We start from the raw sequence: 12,085 nt of genomic DNA on the forward strand, positions 1-12,085 counted from the left end.
GTGCTTGCTATCTTTGAAAGCAGAGGAATGGAAATCAGTTTAAAATGTTGTTTTAAATTTTTTAATGTTTATTACTTTGAAAAAAAAATCCTAAATAAAATTATTTGAACAATAGTATGTTCAAATAACTTACCTTGTTTCTCCTTCTTGTTTTTTGGGTTTTTTAAAAATCTAAACCAACTGAGAATCTTTAAGGGAGAAACATGTAATATCAGAAAAGTTAAAAATAAAGTCACAAATATCTGGGGAGCTGAGGTTATCTTGAGGGTTTTTTTTTTTTTCCCAAAAGTATGGTGCCAGCACAGGCTTCCTAGTAGAGTTGAACTGGGTGTGAGACACCTGCTTGGATTTATTTATACAATAAACTTGAAACCACTCTTTATAAAATACTGGAACGTTATTTGTGAAAATGTGATTTTAGTAATGCTTTTTGTGTGTGTGCGAAGGAGAAAAGGCACTTGATGATTTTTTTAAAAAGTTCTGAGTTTAAGAAGTGTGCACTGATCCCTGCTGCCCACAGAGCCCGCAGTGCAGAGTGAGTCCCGCTCCTCAGCACTCTGCCCCTTAGCTCCAGCCCTGAGCTGAAGGCAGCTCTCTGTGAGTAAAAGGTGCTGCAGAGCCCTCTGCTCCTGTCACCTCTGCTCTGCTCCAGGGCCACTTGCAGCTGTGTGGTGGAACACAAAGTAGATCTGTGCCAAGGGGAAGGGTGCAGTCACCATCCCAAAAATGTGCAGCTGTGGCACTTGAGGATGTGGGTTGGTGGTGAGCACGGTGCTGGTGCTGGGCTGGCAGCTGGACTCCATCCTAAAGGTCTTTTCCACCCTTAATTCTGTGATTCCATGAAAGAATCAGTAACTTCATGCCGTAGTCCAGGTTGAAACTGGACTCTACTCCAGAAATAGTTTGATGTAATTAAAGCTCTGTGAATCAATAATACTGCTGTGACCTTGTCTGCACTGTGGGCTCCTTTGCATGTCAACCTTTGTCTCATTCTTTGTCACCTCAGACTTCCTCAGCCTGCGCTGGATGTCATGCAGAGTTTTGTTACATCAGTAGAGGAAGTTTTTAGTGTTACACTTTCCTTGTTTTGTCATTTCACTGTTTCTTTGCACCCCAATTTTGATACAGTGGGAAGAGGAGTAGAGTTTTGGGATGTAATGGTGGTAAAAACTCCCAGGCACCACAAACCCCCTTCTGGAGGCTGAGTGCTGTTGTGTGTTTCAGGGTGCTGCAGATTACCAGGCTCTGCTGATGGAGAAGGAGACCCTGCTGGCAGAGCTGCGCTCAGAGAACCTCACCAAGGACGCTGAGAACCGCAGGCTGCAGAGAATCATTAAAGTCACTGGGCAGGAGCTGAGTGATCTGAATTTGGAAAGAGAGAAAATGGAGAAGGAGCTGGATGAAGCACAACTGCAGAAGAGCAGAAGTGACAAAACCATTAATGTTATTATCACGTTTTTGCTTTATTTCCTAAAATCTAGAAATCATTTAGTGCTTTAGCAGGTCCTTTTCTAACAAAATTAGGTTTTTAATTTAAATAAGTTCTGGAAAGGAGGTACCTGACACTGCCTAATGCTGTGTGTGAAGATTGAGGAAAATTTTGGCACATAATCTGCACAGAATAATATTTTAAATATAATTTTGATAGTTAAGTCCTAGAAAAAAACCCATTAACCTTTAGAAGTGGTAAATGGTTACTGTTGATCCAGTTTTTCAGATGGAAGAATCTGAACATCAGGATGATGTATGTTTATGTTTCTGCCCTATTTTTCTTGTTGCATGTCTATAGATTATCTTAAATTTCACTACTTAAACTGTCTTCTGATTGTGACCTGGAGCCAAACCTCAGCCTGCTCTCTGCTCTCCTAGCAGGGTCACTGTAAAGGCTGTATATTAAATAACTTCTGCTTGTAAAAGACCCAAAGCACAGGATTAATTCATCACAGTTTAACATAAAAATGAGGTGCTGTTCATTAATTCTGCTGCTTCATATTCTCTTGAGGGTTTTTACCTTGCTGTGGGCATTCAGATGAGCTCTCCTGCTCTCAGCACTCACAGCTGATGCAACCAAGTGAATGACCAAGTTTCTCCTTTTCTTCATTTGGAAAAAGGATGCACCTTCTGCTGAGGCTTTGACACAAACTACTTCTCACCTGAGTGCTTTGTCATGTGGGTTTTGTTAAAGTCTTCTCACCATTGCTTCCAGGAGGGCAGCATTTGCATTAATGAGCAGAGTCCTGCTTGCATCCAGAGTCTGATCCTCCTCAGTTAGGGATTAGTCTCCTGCTATATTGAATTACATAAAAGATTTAATGAGCCTGTCTTTATTCACTAGATGTTTTGGTTCCATTATTAAATAAGGACCTTAATAAAGCAGGGAGACGTGGAAATTGCTGCTCCTGCACTATTCCTTAAAACCAGCAGAGGGGTCTCTTTACCTGCAAATAAATGAAGTTCCTCTCCCCCTCCTACTCCCAATTTAACGCATTTTTGTTTGATTGTCAACTGTGGTTTGGCTGCCATCACGAAATCTCTATCTTTGGTGTGCTTTGAGATTTCTTTGGGGCGTTGAGGTTAAGGAGAGCGAGAACAGATCGCTGCTGTCAGTAAAACAGCCACAAAGAACATTTATTGATTTGAAGTATTTTATATTTAACTGTCTTCTCTATTCAGATTTTTTTTTCATCTTTCAGGGCAGCTAGAATATAACTGTACAGAAAAGACAGGAAAAATAGGACTGAGGAGGGAGTTGCTAGGGGATTTGAAGTTAGCTGGATTACAGAAGCCCTGTTTGACTCCATTATGTCCAAGTTTTTCACTTAAATGATAAAATTATATCCCTAACCTATTTCCTACTCCTTGCAGAACAGCTGCTTCAATTTCAGAGCTGCAAGTACATTGGATAGAGCCACATTGCCTGTGAAGTGTTGCCCATTAAGTAGTAGATATGTGGGAGTTAAACAATATGCTGTGAGATTTTGCTCTTTGACAAATAGGAGGCTGCTTCGGTGATTTGCTGCAAACTTTTTATGAGACAGCCTTAAAAACTCGGTTCTATTTATGCTCCAAGATGCCTATTCATCAGTGTTTCTATTTTGTTGGAATAAAGTTAGCAAAAAAGTGTATAAACTGTAGAAAATGCCCTCAGTCTCTGTAATGAACTGCTGCCCTAGCTCTTCACTCATTCACAGGGAAATTTGCAGTGACTTTCCATGTACTGTAATTGGGGTAATGCTAAGTTTTTGCATCTATTCATTAAAAAAACTCCAAACACCCCAACAAACAACCCCCCTAAAATGTATTTCATGTCCTGCTGTAAACCCAGTTTGTCAGGACATGAATTGGGCATTACTGTTCTGGAAGGGAAGAAGGTAAAACTACATCAAATAAGATTGTTACGTGTGAGCTGATCATCCAGATCACAGACTTGGTCCAATTTTAGGAGTTTTCTGGATTTAGGGGTTTATATATTCTTTAAACATGTTCCTGCCTTAGGATGGGCAACTTTAAAAGATATCTGAAAGAGGTTTTAAAGCTCTTTCAGTTCTGTGCTTTCCAAAAGCTGTTGTTAAGCATCACAATCAAGATGCTGTTAAACATCACTTAAAGCTCTTTGGAACAAGAAACTTTGGACTTTTATTTTTACACACTATTGGTGAGGAATAAACATCTCATCCTTGATGCTGTTCATAGCTGTGATTGTGCTGTGCCTGTAACAGGGATGGAATGCTTCTTCCTTGAGAAGTTTGTTCAAATTTACGTGACTAAACATTTCACATATCCATTCTCTCTCCAGGCCTAAATGTAGACAGTTCAAGTGTATTTACTAGATATTCATATTTGATCAGTTGGTTGGGGAAATGCATAATAACTCATTAGGCAGAATTTATTATTTAGTCTTCCTAGCTGTAGTTTAGCCTGAGAAGAAGGTTTTGGAGCTTCACAACTTAATTATTCACCAAACTGGTTTTCATCTGACAAGGAGGGGGAGGCATCTGCTCCAGTCTTTTATATTAGAGTGTTTCACATTCATTTTTCTTAGTTCAGCTATCATTAATCATAGGAGAGTCTCTTGGGGAAAAGGCTGGCAGAGAGAATTGCAAAGTTTGTGCTCTGAGAGCTGTAGGTACTATATTACCCTTGCTAGTCAATGTATAGAAACCAATAGATTTTCTCCCAGACAATTTGAGTGGTCAATGAGTTCAAGCAACCTGCTACAGTGATGGATAGTTTGGTGTGTTACACAATTCCAGCTCATGCAAAGAAGGTAATTTTCAGTCTCACCTTTAGCTTGCCTTGGGAAGGATTTAGGGAGTTCTGGGGGCAGAAATAGGAGAGGCAAACTTATGTGCAAATTGGAAATTTCACACAGGCTGTTCTACTTTTTCCACAATTACATCCCTTGTCAGTCCAGCTCTTCCCATAAACCTGGCCATTGCAGAGCTCTGCTGTTTTAAAGCAGAATTCTGGTTTCTGCACCTGGCACGTGCTGTGCACCAGGAGCACTCAGATAACAGGTGGAGTACAGTTGTTGCAGCAGCATCTTTCTAACTCTGCATGTCTGTCATCTTCAAGCTGCTTCTGGTTTTCACTAAGAGTCACAGTGTTGGTCACTTGAAGTTGCAGGCCAGTTGAAAAGTCCCCTGAAGTTTAATTACAGGTAATGTGTCAGTTCAAGCCACTCAGCAACATGATAGTATAAAAATAACATTTAAAAAAGCCAAGGAGTGACCTTTGCAGCCCAGGGAATGTGATAACACTGCTGTTGATCCTTTGCTTCCAATTCCAGTGCTGTGTGGGAATAGGTTTAATGTGACCCACTTGAAGAGTTCTACAACTTGGAGCCAAAAGCCTTTGCAATTATCAGAGCTTCCCACTGCAGTTTGTATTTATAGGCAGCAGTTAGGGAAAAACAGGAACATATTGGAGAGTTTGGGTATCTAGACAAAACTTGGACCTGATTCTGCTGTTCTTCAGTTTTCTTAGTCAAGCAAGTGGTTCTTTTGCTCCTGAAAAAAAGCAGTTTGTAGAACTGAGGGTCAGGGTGTAATCATTCTTTGAATAACGTTTGAGGGGGTTTTGGGAGCTGTTAGGTGTTTCTTAGCTGAATCCTGGAGATGAAGCTAAAATGAAGAAAGTAAACCAAAAGGCTTTGTAAATGACATTTTGCATTTAATGTGCAAAATAAACAGAAATAAAACACTGAAGTAATAAAGTGATGTTAAGGATTTGATGTGAACCTGCATGAAGCAAGGTAATTAAGTCAAGAAAAGGACATAAAACAGTTTGTAAAGAGACTACAATTAAAATGTCACTAGTGCTATTTCTTTGGACTTAGAATAAGAAACAACTATTAAATTTTAAATCCCTGTGGAGGTAAAAATAAAGTTTATAAGTGACTACCATATGTGCAAACTGTTTAAAGGGCTCATGCTACTTCACAAATGGGCCCTTTTGGGGAATAAATAGCAAACATTTATTTGAAGATGTAGGTTGTGTTACCTGGTTCTTTGGGTCTGAACAGAAGTTCAGATAGTATAAAGTCTTCTGTAAGTTTTAATTGTTTAATTTTAGGTAACAGCTCCTGTGTTACAAGTTTCTACCTCACTTTCTTCCACACAGTATGTGCAGTAGAGGAAAAGTTTATAAAATGAGGTTGGTGCCTCTGCAAGCTTTGCCTCCTTCAGCTGACAGTGTTGAAACTCCCCAGCCAACCAGCAAAAATGTTGTGACACAAAACATTGGTGGTGGGAGAGAAGGTATAAGGACAAAGAAGCCATGTTGGAAATTTTTCTACTGCCCTGTCTCCTAAAAGTTTTCCACTCTAACTGTGAGCTGGCTATAAATTCCATGCTAATAATCTCACATATTCACATAGATGCAGTGATTGTCTTGGTGCCCAGCAGAATGTCAGGAATAGGAATTGTTTGATGTTACTTCTTGGGACCCAAGGCTTTGTCAGGTGGCCAGACTTTGAAACCCCATGGAGAGCTGAGGATGTTCAGCTGGAGTGGGACAGATCTGTGGGGCTGCAGAGGAGAGCTGGGATTGTGGTTGGTGCAGCCCAGGAGCTGCTGCTCCTCCATTGCAGCATTCCATGTTGGTCCTAACAGATCTCAGAGTCCTTGGGACTTGCTGCTGTGTAGAAGCTGTTGAAAGAGATTGTTCCTGTTTAGGAGCAGAATGTCCACATTTCTCTGCTGGGAAGCTAAGATGTGGAGGTAATACAGCTAATCTTGGAGCTGCAGGAAGTAATTAACAGAGCCAGAGTCAAGATCAAGTTCTGTTCATCCCTTCTGATCATGAGCTTGACCTGGTTGATCATTTGAAGTTTGTGTTCTTGTCAAAAGGAAAAAGTTTTAACATTTCTGGCCTTTTGTCTGATGCCAAAGTAACCAGTGTGCAACAATTTTCATGGTGTGATGAGAAAAAAGGCAAATGACAAACTGAATCACCTGTAAGCAATTTTCTCCTATTTCTAGCCAGAGAGTAAATTGACTCAAAAGTGAATGTTCATTCTGACAACATCTATGTGCATAATATTCCCAACAGCCTTGGAGACCAGCCATTTTGTATGAAAAGCATTTAAACAACAACCTAGATTTATAGAAGAAAATACTGACATCTTATCTGAAAGTTGTTCTTTCTTTAATCGTATTCATTGATGCCAAGAGAAAGTGGCTTCAGTACGTTCTTCAGTGACAGTGTGGGTTGTTAGTCTTAAACTTTCTTTAAAGTTGATTTGCTGCATATTCAGTTTCTTTTTTTTTTTTTTTGTAGGACCTTAGAAATCAACTAGAGAAATTACATGGTGAAATGACTGAGAAAGAAAAAGCAGTTGAACACCATTACAATATTCTTTTGAGTGAAAGCAATCAGAAGCTGCAGAGCCAAGAACTTGTTATAAGGCAGCTGACAGACAGTGTCAATCACAAGGATCTGATGCTTGAGGTACGTACACTTACTCTGAAATGAAAAATGGAAAGTTATCATTTGATTTTGTGTGGGGAATTATTACAAAATCACGTTTGTAGTTGGAGTTATTGTTGATTTTGAAGATAATCCTTCACTTCTCATAATACTGTATTTGCAGAACAGACCTGTAATTACAGAGTGTGTGACATTCACCAGGATTTCTTGTTAGGGTTTTGTGAAGCGTGTGGACAGAGGGGGAAGAAAGCTTTACTAATACTTATGTAGGATTGTCACTGTTATAAGAGCTCTGAAGTGCTCATGATTTTCAGTTTATTGTGCACAAAGTGGAAATTGATGAATAGATAGTGAAATATTTTACCTTCTTTTCTGGGAGCCTGTATTGGAAGGTTCCTGCCTGAATGGTAACAGGCCCCTGCTCAGTTTTCACAGACTAAAAATTAGTGATGGTATTCAGCAATGCTGAGAGGAGTTGAGGTTGCTCTGTACCTGGAGACAGAGGTGCATGCCTTGACTTCATTTTTTAATACTGAAAAGGTTGCATATCTATGTGGCTTTTGGTTTTGCTTCTGGTGTCTTAAATTGAGCTCTTTTTACAAGGTGTGTAAATAACATGTTCCAGGTCATCTTTGGATATTCTTCTGAATTTTGTTAGGTTTTGTATTTTGCAGTTTCAAATTAGAGTAAATTTTGTAAAACTGCCTGTTTTCTTTTGTTAGAGACTTGATGGAACAGTTAAAGAAAAGGATGCAGAGCTGCAGGAGCTCCAGAATAAATGCAAGAACCTTTTAAGAGCTAATGAAGAACTTGAACTGAAAAATGAGGGTTTAGTAGAGGAGAAATGTGCTGCACAGACTCAACAGTCAATTATCAAGATAGTCAGAGAGCTGGAGGTGAGTTTTGCATAACTGATCATTTGCAAGTACCTGAACTTCAAATTGAAGAGAATTTTGACTTTGGCTTCAAAGCTGTGGACTGATACATGTTGTAATTCACCGTGCTTTGTGCTCTGATGAATTTATATGGCATCACTAAATTCCCTACTTTCAGATGTTTTGCCTGCCATAAAGAGGTGGGGTTTTTTTGGTGGTTAGGGCAGACATAATTCACTGAGTGGGAGGATATCTGCATTTCTGGAGAGAGGTGCAGAGAGGAGTTTGTGTACTTTGGATAGATAAGGGGAAAAATTGCACAGAGCTGGTGCCCACAGGAGATAAATGGAATGTGAGGATAAATAGAGGTAGGAGTGAAAACATGTCCAGGGCAAGAAGAAAACTGCTTTAAAGCAAAGAAGAACTTGTACAGAAATATGTATATTAAAAAAGGATGAGCTATATATGCCCATTACTTTATTCGATGCCATGAATTGAAAAGATTTGTACCTGTAGTGAGAGGTCAAAATTCAAAATTTTAGTTTTAGAAGTACTTCCTTCTCTCTTTACCTTCTGTTCTAGCAAAAGAAGTCAGGTACTGTTAAATTTTTGAATCACTGCCTGACTCCATCAGTGCATCATGGTGTACAGATCATTGAACAAATGAGCTGCTTTTGAAGGTACATTTCCTGTCTCTTTTTGTGTTGTTTGCAGCCTGGTGTGTCAAGGTTTCTAAAAGCATCAGGCAAGGTTAAAATAATTAGACTGGTACACAGTAATGGTGGAGAAAGCTTTTTCATTTCTTTGATAATATGTCAGTCATTAACAAGACTTTCTCAAGGAAGTTCAAAATAAAGGGAGCCAGTGGCAAAGGAAACATAAGTGCAGTGTTTGGGTCACATTCTGAGCAGTCTGGTGGTGACATGATGAATGTGATGGGCACTATAATTAACCATGGGAGAGACAAGAACGTGTGGAGTCCTGGTTGTGTGACCAGCTCAGAGGAAAGGAGCTGCAGCCCTGTTTGCCTGGGCAGCAGTGAAGGTTTGTCCCAGTACACGTGAATGTGCAGACACAGAAAATGGTCTGGGAAAGGCTGGGGGGAAATTCCACTTCTGCACAACAAACTGCAGTGCATGCACCTAACTTCTGTCACAAAGGGACCTAGGATGGAAAATCACAAGGAATTAATGGGAATCAAACAGTGAGTTGCCTGTGTACCCCTCCCTCTGTTCAGGTGGGTAACCAGGGCAGGAGCAGTGCAGGAAATCACCCAGACCCACCTTCTAATCACAGCCCATTCTCTGCTCCGTGCACTCAGTGACTGAACAATAGCTAATCACAGCCCATTGTCCTCTCAGCTCAACCTCTGTGTCACCTGTCTCCTGTAAGGACCCACTTGGGCATATTAATCACCAGTTTTTGGACACAGATTAGCCAGAGCTCTGCTCTCATTGGCTGCCTGGCACTCTTGGATGGCTTTGCTGTGCTGCACTGACTCTCAACAAACCCACAGCTGGATCTTCCCCACCAGAGGGGACAGAAACTAGGCTCTTCAGCCTTGCTGAGCTTTTAAAGTTGAAGAAATTGATTGGAGAGATGCAGAACTTTTCTTTCTTTCAGCATATCTTTGTGCTTTATTTTAATGTAATGATAAATTTTAAAGCAACCAACACCCAGAGCTCTGCTGGGTGCCTTGGCCAGGCCAGGAAAGATAAATTACAGATTCTAATTTTGGAGTTTGGATTTTTGAGCCACTGTCATGGTCTAGAGAGAGTGAGTGAGGGCATTGATAATTAGGCGAGTTTGACAACTTCTGAATCAGGGATCTCTGAAGTCTCAGAGTTAAATGTGTTTCACAGACAAGGAATTTAGAAATTGGAAGAAATGACCAAATTCTAGTGATGGATGAATGGATGGATCAGTGAGGAGGTATAGCTAATATCCTTCCCTCAGTCATTTATCCTTTAACCTTCAGAGATTTTGAAATGATCCTGAGGGTTGTTGGAAGCATGGGAACATTCAGCGAGGCAACTGGATATTCTTGTGACTTGCCAATAAAGTTATTTATTGTGGGGATATAAACCTTTTACTTTCATTGCTTACAATCTAAGGAACCTTTAGTGAAAATAAGTTATGTTTTCCACCACTGCTGCTTAGGAATAGTATTTCAGACTTAAATATAGGCTTTAACATATTAGATTGCCTCCTTTCACGGGAATATAAATCCTTCACTGCAATATGGTCCTGGATGTCTTGCAGCTATCTCCTCTAACACATTTTCCCTCACACCATGTGTCAAGAGGTTTAATGTTTCATTAACTCCCACAGCATTACAGTCTATTTAAGTTACAGAGCTGCCTTATGTTTTGTGTACCGTCGGGGAGTTGATTGAAATAATTCACTCCTACGCGTTATTTAGAAATGACAGTAATAATGTACAAAAAAAAGGGATGTTCATGCTGCATCTCCTCATCCTTAATATTCATGAAAGATTCTGAAAAAATCAGGAACAGCTCCTCGTGATTTTGCTAACCTTTGCCTAGGTAGTTGAATTTAGAATTTAATAATTTGTGTATAGCCGGTGACATTTGGAATTAAGAAACAGCTCATGTCTCCTGTTAGGCAGAAAGAGTTGGGAGGATTTCATGAGGTTACTGAGATTTTGGTACAAATGGAGAACCCAACATGTGAATCCTAAAAGGAACAGGGAAGTGGAACAGGGTTTGTGTGTGGCACTGCTTTGTTCATGCAGCAGCCATTCCTTCCCTCATTTGTGCTCACTAACTCTGCACAATGACAGTGCTCTGCCAGGGCTTCAGAAAGAGCTTTAATTAGGATAGAATTCTGTAGTGTCTTCAGTAATAATTGCAAGGTTTGGATCAGACATATGGAGGAGTTCACTAGAACTTTTAACAGAATGTGAAACAACTAAATTAAGTAAAAAGATTAATTTTTTCCTGTTGCTTTCTACGTCATTGGTCACTGTTTGTGATCAAACTTTTCCTACTTAAATTACAACCCATGTATTTCTTGCTTAATGTCTCTTCTTGAAAGGCTGAGATTCCAGCACATTGATAAGACTCCTTAATTTAGGCTGCAAGATGTACTCTTAAACTTTTTTTTTTCATGAGATTATTTTATTACTGGCCTCTGGATCACCCACCTCCATCTGTTTTTGCGTTCTCCGTGCTCAGTCAGCAGCTTTGCTGGGAGCTCTTCCTCTGCTCATCTAGATAATAAATTAGATGTGAAGCTCAGGATTTTTCACTTTGATACAGAATAGTATTTAATGTCTAAATTGCACTAGAACCTGGAAATGTCTCTTAGATGCAGCCTTTAGGTATTGTTAAATTTTTGAATCACTGCCTGACTCCATCAGTGCATCATGGTGGACAGATCATTGAACAAATGAGCTGCTTTTGAAGGTACATTTCTTGTCTCTTTTTATGTTGCTTGCAGCCTGGTGTGTCAAGGTTTCTAAAAGCATCAGGCAAAGTTAAAATAATTAGACTGGTACACAGTAATGGTGGAGAAAGCTTTTTCATTTCTTTAATAATGAGACTTTCTCAAGGAAGATGATGGCAGCTGAACATGGAACACCTGTCCAAAGGCAAGGTCACTTCTTCAAAGACTCTGGAGCATCAGTGGTAGGAGCTGCAGCAGGACCTTCCAGGCAGGTTACCTTAACTGGAGTCACCTGAGCACAGCTTGATTACATTTGCAAAATATTATTTAACATACTTGCTGGCATATTGTGAAGTAAGAGTGTAAATAATTAAAAGTAAACACCGGTTGTCCTTGCTTTTGTGCTGTTTACTTTGCAGAACACTGAATTGTTCAAATTAGCAGTCTTTGCATCTTTAGTGTGAACTAACGAGATTCTTTTGTAGCTGAATTTTTTTTTGGTTGCAATTTCCTCCTTAGGAATTGCAGTTGGAATAATAACAGCTGCTTAAAACTCCTGGGTGTAGGTTTCTTCCTTGTTAATGATCTGTTCACTAATGATTTAGTATCTCTTAAGAGTTCCCTTAGCTGAAATTCTCCCTTAGCCGTGGCACCTTTCTTGTTCCTCCTTTCAGTTTTCAGTCAAAATAGAAAATAGGGAGAGCCAAAAATTCTTTAACAGAGGCAGAATTTGTGGCCGATAATAATACATCTAAATTTGCTATAATATCCCAGTTATTTTCTCCTTGGAAATGACTGATATGTTAGATACTTTTACATAGTAAGTGCAAGAAAATAGTCCATGAAGTAGCTGCATTTTTTACTTCCTGCTG

At 39.7% G+C, this 12,085-nt stretch overlaps 1 protein-coding gene across 1 annotated transcript in view; it reads left to right on the plus strand.

Annotated features, from left to right (window-relative positions):
• Positions 1-12,085, plus strand: part of CDK5RAP2 (CDK5 regulatory subunit associated protein 2) — a 70,404-nt gene that overhangs the window by 11,304 nt on the left and 47,015 nt on the right. Inside the window, exons 11-13 of the mRNA XM_031057259.1 lie at positions 1,225-1,443; positions 6,781-6,951; positions 7,653-7,826. Of these exons, the coding sequence (XP_030913119.1) occupies positions 1,225-1,443; positions 6,781-6,951; positions 7,653-7,826 (564 nt within the window). The remainder of the gene's footprint in view (positions 1-1,224; positions 1,444-6,780; positions 6,952-7,652; positions 7,827-12,085) is intronic.

The sequence above is a fragment of the Geospiza fortis genome, unplaced genomic scaffold, assembly GCF_000277835.1.
Source record: "Geospiza fortis unplaced genomic scaffold, GeoFor_1.0 scaffold27, whole genome shotgun sequence".
NCBI lineage: Eukaryota > Metazoa > Chordata > Aves > Passeriformes > Thraupidae > Geospiza > Geospiza fortis.